This window comes from Caloenas nicobarica, chromosome 10, assembly GCF_036013445.1.
Source record: "Caloenas nicobarica isolate bCalNic1 chromosome 10, bCalNic1.hap1, whole genome shotgun sequence".
NCBI classification, from domain to species: domain Eukaryota; kingdom Metazoa; phylum Chordata; class Aves; order Columbiformes; family Columbidae; genus Caloenas; species Caloenas nicobarica.
This window is the reverse complement of record NC_088254.1, coordinates 13,979,323-13,995,896: the sequence shown is the minus strand read 5'-3', so window position 1 is coordinate 13,995,896 and position 16,574 is coordinate 13,979,323. Positions and strand designations below refer to the sequence as shown.

The 16,574-nt window shown below is 39.6% G+C and overlaps 1 protein-coding gene across 3 annotated transcripts in view; it reads right to left on the bottom strand.

Annotated features, from left to right (window-relative positions):
• ADAMTSL3 (ADAMTS like 3) overlaps window positions 1-16,574 on the bottom strand; it is a 182,312-nt gene that overhangs the window by 25,077 nt on the left and 140,661 nt on the right. For all 3 annotated transcript variants that reach the window (XM_065641638.1, XM_065641639.1, XM_065641640.1), the window contains exons 17-23: window positions 11,270-11,399; window positions 10,008-10,200; window positions 9,152-9,331; window positions 8,245-8,398; window positions 2,817-3,897; window positions 760-887; window positions 310-438 (exon numbers count right to left, since the gene is read on the bottom strand). In XM_065641638.1, coding sequence (XP_065497710.1) covers window positions 310-438; window positions 760-887; window positions 2,817-3,897; window positions 8,245-8,398; window positions 9,152-9,331; window positions 10,008-10,200; window positions 11,270-11,399 — 1,995 coding nt within the window. The remainder of the gene's footprint in view (window positions 1-309; window positions 439-759; window positions 888-2,816; window positions 3,898-8,244; window positions 8,399-9,151; window positions 9,332-10,007; window positions 10,201-11,269; window positions 11,400-16,574) is intronic.

Sequence of the window (16,574 nt, the reverse complement as noted above, 5' to 3'; positions counted from 1 at the left end):
AGTCAGCTGGCCATGCTTCCTGTCGAAGCAAGATAGCCATTCACTCTGGTGGGCTTTAAGCTCCGTAATGGAGCCTCAGACCACTCCAGGGAAAGAAAAGTATTTTTAAAGGAACGTCTCTTCGAACACATACGTGCGTGCAAATCAAAGTGACAGACAGAAAAGAAATAGGACTGCTGTAGTTGACATGCCTCATAAAAATTTACTAATGATCAATTATTTTCTGCCTTCACTGGTAATTTCTTTCAAGATATAAGGTAAACTTCTGATTCCAACATTAGAGGGAACTTCAGTGCAGTTCCTTCTTACCTGTCACTGGACATTCAACAATAATGTTCGCTCCAGTTCTTGCCACAATTGTACCTCCAACAACTGCCGAGAGATTGCTGGCTTCCAGATTTGTAACATTTAATGCAGAGGACAAGATGACAGGAACCTCTTTGAAATCAAAGGAATAATCAGTTTTAAAAGCTTTATTTGACTTTTAAATATAGATCCTGTATTTAAAGTAATCACATTTGGAACGGTATTCAGTCTGCAAAGAATCAGCCAGAAAATACAGGTGGGATAGCAATAAGTGGACTCAGTTCACACCTGCTGCGGTGTTAGAGCAACAAGACCATCTCATTGCTGCCTATTAAATCAGGCAGAATTTCATGAACTGCCAGCAAAAGAAACTATTTCACATTGCAGTGGAGATGGGTGTTTATATTAAAGAAAAAAAATACATGCCCGATTCTTTGGATGCTACAATCTTACCTGCACGCAATAGCAAAGATGTTTCCATATCAAAACCAAAGTCATTAACAACCAGGCACCCATATGTACCAAGTTCCTTTTGAGTAGGATTCTGAATCTGCACTTTTCCAATGGTGTCCAGGATCACCCTGCAAAGCATTCAAGGAGAGACACAGGTTACGACCCTGCGACAAACCCAGCTGAATCTTTTTGCGAGAGTTACAGATCCAGTAGCAAAATCCTTTCTTAGGAGTTCCCCATTCTAGACCAGGGCATGCAGTCACAGTTCTGGCTCCTCTTTGGTGACGGAAGGGAAGCACTGAGCAATACACGCGTGGAAGATTCTTCAGCCCTTTGGAGGTCAGCTAGTTTGCTACTACAAACCAGAACCCCTCAGGAACAACAGCATGAATAAATCAGACTACCACAATTAAAAGTATTAGGCTTGGCAAGAAATCCTTCTCTCCAGAGCAGTTTGGTTTTCAGCAGGATTGGGGAATTCGCAAGTGTATGATCCAATCCGACTTCCAAGTTACTGCAGTGTTTTGTTGCTTGTTTTGGTTTGGTTTTTTGTTTGCGTGGGGTTTTTTTCAATTATTTTATTTTAACATTAGCATCATTAAAGCTAAAGTCTTTCACCAAAATCCCACAGGCGACTTGAATACCTTGCCTGCCATCGGAGGGGCAAGATACAAGAGCATCACAGGCTGGGGAAGAGCCTGAAAACAGCAGCCTGGACTTTCCCTCGTGTTCCCTTTCTCCAGAGTAAGTTACGTGAATTACACCATAGACTCAAGTCCAAAAAACCTGTAGCTCTGGTACTCTCCCACACTGAGCACACTTAGAAAAGTAAGAGATATACAAAACCATACCAAAAATACTTGTGTTTCAACAAAAGCCTTCTCACGCATGGTTTAAGTATGGCCTTTTACAAACCCGGCAGAAAAACAGCCCATTTACCTCCTGACTTTCTTTTTTCAGATTTAATACTACGAATCTCACCGGCTTTTGAGTACACACACACATATACATATGTGCATAAGAAACCTTATTGTGAAAAAAATGAAAGCATCACTTGCAACAAATTCATGGGAAATCATGCATATTTCACAAAATAAACATAACCTGTGGGAGCTACATGGTTCCAAAAACATTTGCACTTTTAAAAATGGCTTCGTTTTCACGTCTTTGCTTTAATTGATAGCCCTGCAGAAGTATATTTTTCTTGGCAGTGTGGTTAATCAGTTAAGTATGTTGAAAAATACCCACAAGCGCCTTTATCATTTCAGAATCATTTTTTTCATTACTCAAGAGCTAACTATAATTCCACAAGGCTCACACACGAGGTTAATGTTAATATTATCAGGTGAGCTTCTAATTTATCAACAATGAAGTAAAAGTGTTTGCTTGGTTTTGAGCAAATACCTGAATATAACACACACTTGCTGTACTTGTTCTTCAGGTATAGTTCTCAAAAGTGATGGTAACAGGTTATTATTTTGTATTTCACTGTCCCAAATAAAAATATTTGCAAACTCTAAAGTATTGAAAAAAAAAAATCCATAAAGGCTCAGTCTTTCTTTTTAAATTGAAGTTATGCAGCTACAGTTATACCTAGAGATTTATTGTTTGAAGGTTGATGGTAGCAGTGATCTTTCCCCTCCTTAAAATGAGTGATTTCTATACCATGGCAGAAGTTTTTAACATGTTCCCACTGTATTTGGTATACGAATGAATCCAATAGGCTTCTTAATTTGAGTATAAATCTGTTCGTTTTCTGATGCAGGTGAAATGAAATATCCACTTAGGACACCCAAAACACTTCACCTAGTAAAACAAGTCAATCCTCCCACACGATACTGTAGAAACAGACATACCTTTGGGTGTTAGTAAAGCCAAACAACGTAACAGACTCTTGAAAGAGAAAACATAAATGACTTAACTAAAAAGATGGAAGTCACCCTGATCGTGCTTATCTCATTTTTACAACAGTATGTTTTAATAATGCACAGCAGGGTGGATTTTCACAGTTGATATAGACAAAATAAGTCATTAAAAAATAAAAGATGTTTACTTACTTCTCAGAGGCTTTTAATGTCTTGCCATCTTTTGTCCAAGTGTATTTCACTTCACTAATACCAGCTGTTTCACACAGCAGATTGACAGCATGAGTATTCTTGGTCAGAAAAACAGTATTTCCAATTCGCACAGTTACTGTTTTGTTGAAGGAAACTCGAGGAATTTCCTTTTGCCTCATAATAACCGGAACCTTCTGGTCAGACGTTAACTTATCAGCAGTTTTTGTGCTGAAACGTTCAGATTCATTTGGCGATTTGCCTGTGACTTTTGAGGCAACTTTCTGATTCCGGGTCCCCTTCCATTTTTCAGTAGTTGGTTGTGGAGGCCTAGATAATTCAGCAACTAATTGATAAATGACCTGGGATGCCAAGTCATCATTGACTTCTCCAGTTTCAATGAGCTGACTCATGTTCCTTATCAGTTCTTCAAACTGCACAGTGTCCATGCTGTAGGCACCTTGGAGAACTGCTGCCTCCAGTCGTTTATGCTTGAATTCACGAGAGCTGAAGTCTTCGGCTGAATTACTCCCAAAGGTTTCAAGATTTCGCAGAAATGGCTGATCGCTTACTTGCCTGTCACCCAGATAGAGCTCATTCTTCTTACTCCACAGTTGCCACATTTTGCTCATTTTATGCCATTTGGCCCCTAAGCTGTTGGACTCATTGTGATCTGCATTACTGCTCTCACTGGTGTGTTTTCTAAGACTTGGTGGTTCTATCAATCTGTTGTCAGTACCAATGAGTTTGAGTACAAATGTTTCATGCACAGAGCCTGCAATACACCGGTACATGCCAATATCAGTGGCTTCAAGACTGTGTATTTTCAGGGAGCCTGACTTAGTGATGCCAAGTCTTTTAGAGTTTTGTAAGCGCTGTCCATCTTTCTCCCACCGGATAAGTGATTTCTGGAACCTTCGTACGGGGCACTTAATTACAACAGATGTTTCTGGAAGTAAGTAGGCTCGGCTTCCTATGGTAAAATTAATACGCTTCTCTTTTCTTGTTTGAATATAGACTCTGTGAATACTGACAATCTGAGGTCCATGAGCAGAATACTTTTCTGGAAGCTTTGGTTTAATCTCTGAAAGAAAACAAAGTGTTGAAAAGTATCTAATCGTTGATAGTCATGCTTACAAAATCTGCTTTTCACAGATCGCTTGACAGAGCTCTCCTGACTTTGTTCAAGTCAGATTGCAACATGCCATGCTTTTATCTGAGTCACAAAAATGCAAAAATGTGAACATGAAACCCTAATATTCCCCTGCTACAGCCAAGAATTCCATTGCTTCTTCCAAGTCTCCTAACAATAAAAAGATACAGGTAACATATACCTATATTAAGGACATAGATGGTACACACACATAAGTATATACATAGTTGTATTGTATAATATGTTAACTTATATGCAATTCTATTATGGTTATATTTCCTATATATTTCCTGTTGTGCCTTAGAAAAGCTAGGCATGGCGTGAATGGAAAAAAGTGAATAAAAAACTGTGAACACATTATCACTTTCCCCACATTTGAGCACCGTCGAGTGCAGAACGACCTAAATAAACCAAAACCTGTCCAAAAAGTAAGGCTCCCCTTGACTGTTAAAATGTTGGCTGGCCATGCTGGTTGACTGAGTCAAGCCAAACTGATAGCAACACAGGAGGTGAAAGAAACAGTCAGCAAAGACACAGTACATGCAACAAGCAAAGCCGCTGGGTAATCACTGGCTGAGGGTAATTTCTTTGGGTTGAAAGATGAGATGCTCACAGTGTTGTGCCAAGAAAGTAGGGAGGGAAGGGAGGAAGGAGAGAAATAACTCAGCATTTTGAGAGGTTGAATACAGTAATGGGATGAATTGACAAAAGCAGGCGGTAACGGCATCAGGCTTCATGCAGACTGGGTGTGGAGACACCGGGTACCGTGAACTCCTCCTGAGCTGCACCGCGGACATGTGGGTGCTGAAAGGTTTCCAGGGAGCTGCCGGGTGGGCACCACCACGGGCAGCTTTCCCAGCAGTGCTAGACAGGCACGCTGGAGACAACCCCAGAACGACTGCAATGTTTCAGATACCACTTTGTTGACTCGCTCCTGGCAGCCACCTCACCCCACTTTGATCAGCAGAATTAATCTTACTAAGAAAACACCAAGTAGGTGAGAACCAAAGGGCTGTAGGAGGTGCGGAGCAAGGGCACGCACCCCTGAGCTCGTTCCATGCAAGATGGAATTGGGCAGCTGCGAAGAGTTGGGAAACTCTCCGCACTGGTGCTAGAAAGCAATCTCGTTGTGTTTGGTGACCCAGGCTGTTGGTATGGGACACAGAAAAATCTCTGAGCCTGCAGAATGAGTTGATGAGCCAGGAAACAGACACAAATCAAAGCGCTTCTCAGTGTGCCTGAATCTGAAATCATTACTGCTATTTCTCCTTGGTAGGTAGATAAATAAAATGACACTACACTGATGGCACAAAAATGATATTTGAAAAATTGCATGCTTCTTATATGCACATGCTTCAAATATGCTGTGAAGAAATAGGTGAAAAGCTAAATGCTTCAAGCATTCAATAAGTGTGTACACTATATGAACTACACCCTAGAGTGCATTCTTATGCTTATAAAACAAAATGGTTATTTTCAATGTTTTGGGTAATGAGTTCAGACCTGTGGGGATATCATGGTTTCATAATTACACAGCTTTTAAATCGGTATTCGTTATCCAGATACATGGTTCCCTCAACCACTTCACGTGGTACAATAAATAAATTGCTTTAGGCACTCAGTTTACTGAAATTATTAAAGTAGCATCCTGTTTTTAATAAGTTACTGGGCCCCAAATATTTATTTTAAGGGAAGTGTTCCAGTATTCAATCTTCCATTTCCAAAGTCCAACTTACAGACACAGTAAGTGTAACTTTAAACACACAAATTAAAATACTTCAGGCTGTGCTCTGTTTACACTAGTTATTCCAGCATGGAATTAAACCCAGTGCATGCTTGTAAATATGTTAACATGTCTCATCCATTTCATTTTTAAAAAAGAAAGACCACTAACTCTCATTAGCAGCTCAACACTAAAGGGTGTGTATATTTTTACTGGTGACTGGTGAGCGAGGCTAGGAGTGAAATAAAGTTCAGAGCTGTGGATGGCAGGCGATATAAATATATAAGGTCATATAAATATATGAGGCCACATAAGTATGCATTTTCTAGATCCTTAGTATCATCCAATCTTGCAGCTGCTGAGGTAACGGACTGTTTGGGAGAGGTTTTTTCTACAAGGTAAATCTTTCTTAAGGATTAGATCGTACTGGAGCCATTGGGCATTTTTACCTGGTACAAATCCATCTGCGTCGCTGACTTCTAATAGTCCTCTACAGCTTTAGCTGGACGTCAGGTCTTGGTGACCTCGGGGCTAGATTGGCGTTATATCGTACTTTTCAGACCCCACAGTCAGGAATGTTTCTGACTTCATAGGGCTTATTAAGTATAAAACAGCTACAATCACTAGTCCCAGGGTAAAAGATTGAGTCTAAAAAGCCTCAGCTCTATCAACAGACAGTAAAAAAGAAGGAGCTCATCTGAGGCTGGAGGAGGCACATGCGGAAGCGCCGCTCCCAAGGGCAAGGGCCCCTCCCAGGACACGCTGTGCGTCACACGGCTCCTCACTGAGTCCACCTCACCCTGTACCCACCTGCCTGGTACCGACATGTCCCACACCTTCCCCTGCCCTCCCCAGCATAACTGGCGAATCCCCAGGCAGATCCCGGGGCTCCCCTGTTTTCCAAGTGGTTGTGGAGATGGAGAGGACAGTGACTCCCCCTGGTGACTTTGATCTGCACCCATTCTGTACAATTGAATTCCCTCTCTGGTCCCCTGCCCTGCTTTCTTGGCACCGTGGTGGAAGCTGACAATGTAACTTTAATATCAGTCTGTGCTAAGCAATTTGCGAACCAGCTACACTGCCATTCAACTATCCACAATTAATTAAATTCAGATAGATATGCAGCTAAAAAATATTTTATTAAACCTTATGCCAAGGACATTCCTGAAAGTCCGCAGGGCTTTATTTAAGTGGAGTTTTGAACCTCAGGATTTTGGCATGTTAATCTGAAACACAGGCCAGGAAAAGAAGTTTCATATTATGTATGAATCAGTAATTATTCTATTTCTTATTTTGTTTTATGCGTAATTTTTAAAGCAAAGCTTCAAAATGTGTAAAGTAGTTAATTCTTGACAGCACTATGAATTGGGTCAAAACATGTCTATCTCTGTGATCTGTGACCAAAACCAGGCCATTCATGAAGGCTTTTGGTTTTCCTCCACCTCAAAAATAAAACTCTCCTTTTTTCCTTCCTTTTCAGCGTTCTGGTCCCCAAATCTACGAACTAATATTCTGCTTTATAAAAAGGAAGGAGAGCACAGGTTCAGACATAAGGAACTTGCATTTAGAACTTCCTGTTCTAAACTACTGTATATAATTGAACATAGTCTCCATCGGTAAGGTATTTTCATTGGTGTTTTACATACACAATTAGTGCAGCTACCATCAGTATCATAACCTGATTGTGCCTGAATTGTGCAGCTTATAGAGACAATATTTCTGAAAAGATTTTTATATCGACAGTAATAATATACTGGATTTTTTGAAGAGTGTCTGTACTGTCACCACTTCCTGGAAAGCTCAAGAGACCTTAATTCTCATTTCTACAAGGAAAGATAGAAATTATACCTAAAGTTATCACTGGCACAGAGTTTCAGGTTTTGAATTCCACCACGTTAAGTGAAATGTCCACTGTAATATAAAAGTACAGTGAAAAGACGGGCCAGAACTGGATTTTTATCTTTTCTAATGTCCTTTGTAATTTATACACAGCTTATGGATTTTTTTTTTTCTTTTTTTTCTCTCCCTCCTTTTTTTTTTTCCCTCCTCAGTTGGGATAGCATAAGGAAGGGGTGTCAAACTCATGTTCACTGAGGACCACATCAGCCTTGCGGTTGCCTTCAAGGGGCCGAACGTAATTTTAGGATACAGTATACTAAAATTTTAGGATACCGTATCCTAAAATTACGTTCAGCCCTTTGAAGGCAACTGCGAGACTGATGTGGTCCTCGGTGAACATGAGTTTGACACCCCCGTTGTAAGGGATAAAGGAAAAATCAGATCAAATGTAGGTAAGTATGAGGATGAAAGGTACGTACCACTAACATGCATTCAAAAACTACTTCTCAAGATCATAACCTTTATTTCTGACTGGCAGAAAAACATTGTAAAACAATCCTGTTATTACCGGTCTAGTAATTATGACGCTCGGTTTATGCCAGATTAGTAACATTGTAAAAGTATAGGGAGATGAGTGAATTAACCTGTGTACAGATTTTTCTTTATAAATAGATCATTCAAAATCAGCAAGAAACTACATGAAGTACCATACTTACTGTTGCAGGCATTCATCTGACAAGACCTTACAAGCAGTGAAGGAGACAGAGCACTACACATTGATCCATTGACTGTGACATATTGGCCCTTTGCAGTCAGGCTTTGGCAGGCAAGTTTCCTTCTCTGGATTCCAACACCGCAGCTTACTGAGCACTGTGAAAGGAAGGATGCAGTCAAACTAAACTTGGTGTCCCAGGCCACATGTGATAATTTTAAACTAGTCTGTTTGTTTGTTTTACTTCTGGGAGAGAGTGCACATGTTCTAGTTCATATGAATCTTTGTCTTATCCAGACATTAAACTCTCTCTGCTTTTCCAGGCAATAAGAATATAAGACAGACAACTCAGGAACAATTAAAACAACATAACAGTATTTCTTTAGTCCAACCATGGGCAGAAGAGAGCAATGAGATCTACTACCTAAGAGAAACAATTCAGCACATTCCGTGTCAAGTCTCTCAACCCTCTCTCCCAGTTTGTATTGCATAAATCTTTAATTGCCGCCTCTAAATTCACTTTTACAAACCTTTTTTGAACATGGAGTGGTAGCAAGCTTGCATTAAATGGGAAAGGAGGACATATTCCAGAATAATGGGAAGTTTTGCTTTTTGGAAGCCATACTCTGAAATAACTGATAGGTAAACATGTCTGATAGAATGCATGCAAAGCATTACAGCCTGTCCTTCAGCAACTGAAACACAGCGCAGGAAGGGAGGTGTGATGGGTCTGGCTGCAGGCAGGGACGCACAGCAGCTGTAGGCACAGTTTAGTTCAGACACGTGCCTTGTGAAACCTCCAGCTACCCTGTGAATTTATTTCTCCAAACATCTTATTCACCCAAGCAGACATCTTTAGAGCTCATGCTGCAATGGAAGGTTTTGGTTCACCCTTGTTGGGGGCTGCTTACCTTGGACCATTCTCCTACAACTAGCTGAGGAGGACAATCAACTTTTGCACAAGATTTACTAGTTGGCAATTTAGGTCCCTGGCAGGTGTCATCAGAGTGTTTCAGGAAACTTCCATCTGTCAGCAGCTGCCTGCAGTACACTTTGCGGGTCTGAATCCCTCCTCCACAAGTACGTGAACACTGAGGACAAGAAGAGAACACAGCATGTACACCTGCATGGACATCTGTGCTCACCCATTACACTTATTTTACATAAATATCGTAAGCCCTGTCCTCGCCAATTACACTCTCTTGAAAAATGACATCTACTTTTAATTAAAAGCAAGCAGCGCATAGAAAATTTTTCTTTTAAAATATTCAGCTAATATATTATACGATGAGAACCTAGCTACTAAGTTAAAAAGGCACACCACTTGAACACAATTAAGAAGTAGAAATCTTAGAGAAAAACATGCATCTTACACGTAGATCTGCCTGTCTCACATCAGTTAATATACCTGGTGGGAGTTTAGGAAACTTTGTCCTTGAGACAAAAAAAAAAAAAAAAAAAATTTAAAATGAAGCGATGTTTCCAAAAGCAGGTTATTGCATTTTCAGAGCATAGAAAGAGAGGTCATGTCTGGAGTAACTGGTATCCAGACTTTGAAATCTTAAAAAGGACTTTCCAACTCATCATGCCATTGGCATAGTAGTCAAAAGTAGTATTTTTGACCCTGGGCTAGTTTGTTCTCATGAAAGCAGTTGAAACACTAACATACCATACTTTAGGAGCTACGTTCCATGTGATTCCAGCTAGAGAATTGCAAGTACCTAGCCAGAGGAACACATTTCAACTATTTCTGTGAGCCAGTCATACCTGTTGCCACTCCTCAACGTGCCAAACAGGCGGACAATCAATCTGGTTACAAGCTTGTAAAGAATGTGGCTTTTTGTCTTTGCAGTCTTCTTCAGTAGCAGCCGATCCTCCCGGCTGCCGGCAGAACACGTCTCGTGTCTGGATCCCGACCCCGCATGTGGCCGAGCAGCGTCTCCAGGGGCCGCTTTGCCACCTGTTCCAACAACACAGCCCCAAGGCCACATTTTAGCAACGCACTTCAGAATGGAGAAGGAGCAATTGTACCCAAACAGACCCGAGCAAAACAGAACCGGAGGCACAGCTTTTGAGACATGGCTAAAACATCCCTTCGGTGTGGCTGTAATGCAAAATTATAAACTAGATTTATAAACCTACAGGTAACAAGGAAATGCAGAAGTTACTAACAGTAAATGAAGAGCCATTTGCAGACAAATGCAACTCCGGCATTTACTTTCACAATGCTCCTTATAAAAAAACCAGCCTGTTGGCAACCTGCTGACATTTACATTTATAAATGTAAATATGTAAATAGACCTTTCTTACATTTACCAAACTTCCTTTAAATGTGTATATGTTTTCTATAAAACATCCTGTTCCTGTTAACTTCTTTCCTGCATTTTGCAAGAGGAGGTTTCTGCAAACATGTAGAAACAATATGCAAAGGGATCAGGGATGTCAGAGATCAGAAGTGGGTAAATAAGGCAGCACACGTCAAAATTTCACATATGGCCCTTTCAAGTGACCAAATTAGCTAGGTTTTCTTGGATTGGAACTGCTTTTGTTCTTTTTCCAGGATCTCTGAATAAACATAAGAAGCCATAAGGACTATGTGGAGCTACTAAAGAAGCATGAAATTACAATAACTTTAAATCATAATTTCACCTTTTTTTTTTTTTTTTCCATTCAGTAAGGATAGAAAGTAAATATTCTCTGGGTTTCTTTTGTGAAATTGCCTTAAAATTTTCCTTGTACCATTAGAAGAGTTAAGGCTGTTTTTCCAACTCTGGCAAATAACTACACAGAAGAGATCTATTTCAGAAAATGTTCCTTATTTTATTAGTGAGATGTGAAGAATGGAAAAGGAGTGAAGAAGACCAAAAAAACACACCCAACCCCAAAACCTTGTTAAAGACAGTAGTGAAATTTCATCCCAGAGCAACACCACAGGTCCGCAATGTGAACCCTTTCTGAGAAAGCCAATGTTTGTTTGAGTCACATTAACCACTTCTTTGCCACAACATGACTTCATTATTACAGTGTACCTCGGAGGGCAAAGCTTCATATTGCAAGTACGAGTCATTGGTGGGGGCCTCTTGGAACTGTCACACAGGGATTCATTGGTGGCTTGTTTCGTCTCTACGTGCAGACACATTGCAATGGCTTCTTGTGTTCCTGAATTAAAGAGGAAAACACTCATGAAACGCTGAAGGTGGAAGAGATTTCTGCACAGCCTACTCTGGAATAAAGCTCGGTAAAAATTCTCCAAACACTGAATTAGATAGCAGGCTTTAAAGTAACATCTCAAAAGGATGACAGAGATAGTTTCTGTATTTAATGCTCAAAAGATATTTGTGAATTTTATCTAGCACTTCTGTGATCTTTAAAAGGCTTGATTTGACATTCTACCTCTCTGAAAACCCACAGAAAATCAACTTCTCTGTCTGTCCACCATCAGATGCTACATCTGCCTGGTTCTGTAATGGTCCCAAGCCAACTACTGGCTTCATTGCCAAAATCAGCGTAAAAGTGATTCTCACCTTCACTTTAAGGAGCCAAAGTTCTGGGAAAAAAAAGGTAATTAAAAAAACGCAGAAAACTTGCAAAACTATAATCAGGAGAATGGCTGACTAAACATAGAACCTTTCTCATGGGGGCCAAGAGGTGCAATAGTTTTGCTGAAGGCAGCAAATCTGACTGAGTCTTGAGTTTTCCTCACTTGTGACCATTCTTGGCACCTGATCTGCAGCTCTTGCTACCTGGATCTTATTACTGAAGCATGAAAGATTACCAATACTCACATTTCTATGAGTCAAAATGAAACGTAATATAAGTTTGCTTTAGAACAAGTCAGCTTAGCAAATACACATCTTGTGAACTACTTTTACTTTTAAACCTATGTAATTATCCAATTTTATGTATAATATTTTTAGTATGAAATCCTTGCTCAATTTCAAAGCTCACTTGCATGCACATGAAAGACATGATGGTTTGTGATATACTTGGGGGATCCTGTATAGCTGGGATGCTCTATATAAGCAATTCTAATAATCATAATCCTATAGAACAAAAAAGCACTGAAATAATAGAATACCTATTTTGTTGCTTCCAGCCCAGGCCACAATCCTTCTTTGTGACACTTGAACCAGTCCAACCATTTCAGACACTTCAGCAGGAGCAGACCAGCAGCGATTTTCACAACAACATAGATTCTCATTTCTTTCAGGCTCTCTGGGTACACCTCTAGATCCCCTCTGGGACTCATTTTCAGTTCAGAAAGACTTTGTTAAATAAATGTTTTGACTACATCTACAAAGTGACGAATTTTTATAGAAGACCTGACCTTAAATATGATTGACAACCTATTCAGCTCTCTTATATCAAAGTATTGATAATTACGTTAGGACAGAACATGCATTGAGTAATACATATTTTACTAGTAGGGCTGAGAAGAGTCCTTTAATAGAGAACACCATTACTGTAATGCAGACACTAAAATGCCTCCCAAAAAGACAAACCAGTAAATAAACATGGTTTCTAAAACTCTAGTATTTTATTCCAGACTGACAAACAAGGAAATCAAACATTTTCTGTCCAATTGATCCCCACGTGCTTAACAAGAGCAGCTTCCCTGTCCCCTTGCATAGGAAATGCACATCTGTCTACAGGAGAGAAATCAAGATTTAGAAAGTGTCTCTGTCAGAAACAGAATGACATTATGAGACAAGCAATCAAGCCCATATCAAGTACCAACATAATGTCTCTTTCATGTCAAAATCCACCCGATGCTACCAGTCTTCAGTTTTGCTGACTTCACTGTGTTCCTGTGGGAAAACCACCCTCGGAGGTGACGCTGCTCCAGAACAGGTTGTCATAAGTAATATCATCTTAATACCTCACACAAAGGAGGGAACAAAATGAGATTCCTTCCAGGCCATCTAAGTCGGCAATAATCCCATGGGAACATTCTATCTCAGCGTTATAAAACCTAAACTGGCCAGGCAAATGAACAAAAGGCATGTCATAACCGGGTGACAGGTTTTGACTGCAACTTGCCACCTGGAGTTCATTAAAGCACCTCTGCTGTGCAGCAGGACCCACCCAGCTTGATGGTGTTACCAGAAGCAAACGTCGCCATGCGGTGTGTCTTTCATTTGATTTCACTGCAGGGCACAAACTGCACTAGTGATTCCTCACCACAGGAGCCTTATTGAAGGAAAAATGGTACCATTTTGATGCCATAAGTACAAAACAGATATTAAGGAGTTGTTAAAAAACATACCGCGGACCCCCTTCCTGTGTCTTAGTTCTCAGTTCAAGGACTCGATTCGACTGATGAATCAAACACACACTTAATGGACGCAGCATTTGCTTGAACTTAACTGTCAAAATGTCTTGACAATTAACCAGATTTCTCGCCCCCAACTATAATTTTACATTAGTTGGGAACTTCAATCGCTGGTAAATTTCTTATTCTATGTCAATTGGAAAATGGAAAAATCTATTATTCAAACAAGCAAAGTTTTATATGTATGACTTTCTTGGCTTATAATATAAACATAGTAGATAATTTAACTAAAACATTATGTATGCAGCAGGGAGCACTAAGTATTTTTACAGTAATCTGATGCACTATTGTAGTAATTATCCTACTATTCAGTGAAATAGAATATTTTCTATTTTAACCCAGCATTCAAACCACATACATTTACATTCTTTTACGAGTTTTTCTGTGCAGTGAAATACACACGGCATGAAGCCGTGTTAAAAGATCAGAATGCTTGAAAAAAGTCCAGAATTTTGTTTCTGCCCTTTTTAGAGCACCAGAAAAATGGGGGTGGAAAGTTGGTGCACAAATGGTAAGAGGGTGGATCTATTCTCTCTACCTGGAAGATGAAGGACAGTCACTTATTTCTACCAGCTAGTCTCCGTTGGTGACTGCTTAAAATTATGTACTATCAGCTGAAAATAACTCAGAAGAAATGCCAAGTCCTACACATGCTCGAGCCTCTGTAAATCTATTGACACTGGCAATGTTATTTATATTCCTTCTGTAAAAGAGCAAACAGTTGGTGTCTGCAGTTAACGGAACTAGTCGTAGGAGTAACCAGTTACCAAATTGCCTACAACACTATTGCAAATGCTCTCAACTTTATATGTGAGTCTCAGAATGCTCGTTGTTTTTCTTAAGAGTCCTTAAATTTGGCTAGAATCCATTGATTTTCTAAGAATCTCAGGTTTCTTATAAATAAACTAGTAAACTTTTAGCCATTATGGTGCAGACAAAAGCCTGAAAACACAACTTGACTGCACTCTAAAGCTTCCAAAGCCACAGACTACAGAGAAAACAACAGGAAGTGCCTAATGTATGTATTGTTTAATCTCATTATTTTTAAGCCAACATAAAGACTTTGGGAGGCCTGAATAATAATTTTTGAAGCATATGGAATAGAAATAATAATGATTACACTGAAATACCAAGATCTGTCTCTTGAAATCAAAAGTATTTTTAAACAGGAACCCAGAAAATGTTCAATTATTTTTTTAAATGGAAAACATCCCTTTAAAATATTGCAGAGTAGTTAAATGATTGACAACATTAAAGAAATACTACAGATTACAAGAAAAATATTTCTTCTCCTCAGGCATACCATTTATTCTGATAATAATTATCACTTCTCACTGACAATATTATGAAAATTATACTTATGTTGGGGGCTCTCACATCAGCACCAAAGTTCTTCAGATTGAAAAAACAAACAAACAAAACCAACAAAGCACAAACATTGGGGGAAAATAAGGACAAATCCCAATACCCCCCATCACACAGTTGGATTATTTTCACTTTGGGGTTCTTTCAGTCACTGAAGACAAAATAGATCTTTAGCTGTCAGAATGGTTACGGACTTTCCTATGGACGTTAAAGGGGACATCTGCCTCAGTTAGCCTGGACAACTTTTATTGGACTCATGGAAAGATTGAGGAAAGTTGCATTAGTTATACTAACAGACATAATACAATGTAGCAGTCCTCAAAAGCAACAAGATGTATGGCACCCAACATTCTGCATTACAAACCACACAGATTTGGTGCAGAAACACACGAAACGGCCAAAAACTCGTGTTGCTAATGCTCTAGAACCTGTCGCATATGATGAACTGTAAAGTAAAGATTATGTTTGATAATGCCTTGCAGATTGCTCTATCTCTGCAACTCTAATACCTCAAAAACGATGTTTCCATGTGCATTTTTACATCTGCTTTGGAGAGGGACCAGAGGAGAGCTTGAATTAAAAGTCCAGTCAGTATCAGGATTTAAAAAAAAGGTGTGAGTGACAAGTGCTGCAACAGAGATTTAGTCCATGCTCAAACAGTGGCTATAAAGCTTCCAGCCTACCTAGACCTGCAGACATTTCCCTCATCCAGAGAGAATCAAGCACTAGGAAATGGGGGGAGGGAGTTCCGAGGATGCAGAAATCCAGAGGTATTTATTTTAATAGCCACTGCTAGATACATACATAGTAGAGAAAAATACTTAATATAATTTACATTACACTGGGATATTGCAAACTCAGACAACATTTATTTCTTGTAATGAAAGAGTTCATCTAATTGAAATGAGATTTGAACATAAAACTTAGCAGAAATGGATCAGCTCCTTTGAACTACACAATGGAAAAAATAGTAGACAGTGAGATCATTAGTCAGTACATTGCAATAAGTTGGAAACAGAAGAGATGTCTGGTTCCCTTAAAACTATCGGCAGGTAATTTTTGGTCTGTTTGAAATCCTTTGCCAAGCAGCAAGAAGACCAGAACTGATAGAAGGAAAAAATCACTGCTACCTAAATACCATAACAGCACAGGGACTTCTGAAGCTGTTCATTGATAAAATATCCTGACAACTTCCCACATTTCCCAGGAGCACCACATGAGAAAAATGTCTAGACATAGTACCAGTGATACCACAGAATTCTCAAGAACACAAACAGATCCTTTCTTTCAAACTTCTTTCAATGGATAATTTCTATTGCATTTCAAACCAATGGTTCGATTACTGTGAACACCCAATGGACAATTCTGGGTCAGGCAACTTCACAAATTCATGAAAGGGCCCGAAGACAACAGAAGTCACACTCAGCTCCCTCAGGAACATTAAGCTGAACATGCGATTCTGCTCATCAGTCATTTTGAAGTTCCTTTATGCCAGTAAATGAAACTAAAGTCTTCAGTACAGGCTCCTTAAATTACTGGCCCCTTGCACTCCAGCTGCAAGTTTTCATGTGAATGTTTTTGCATGGACAAACTGAACATGTGAAGATGCAAACAACGAAAACATGCACAAACACAAT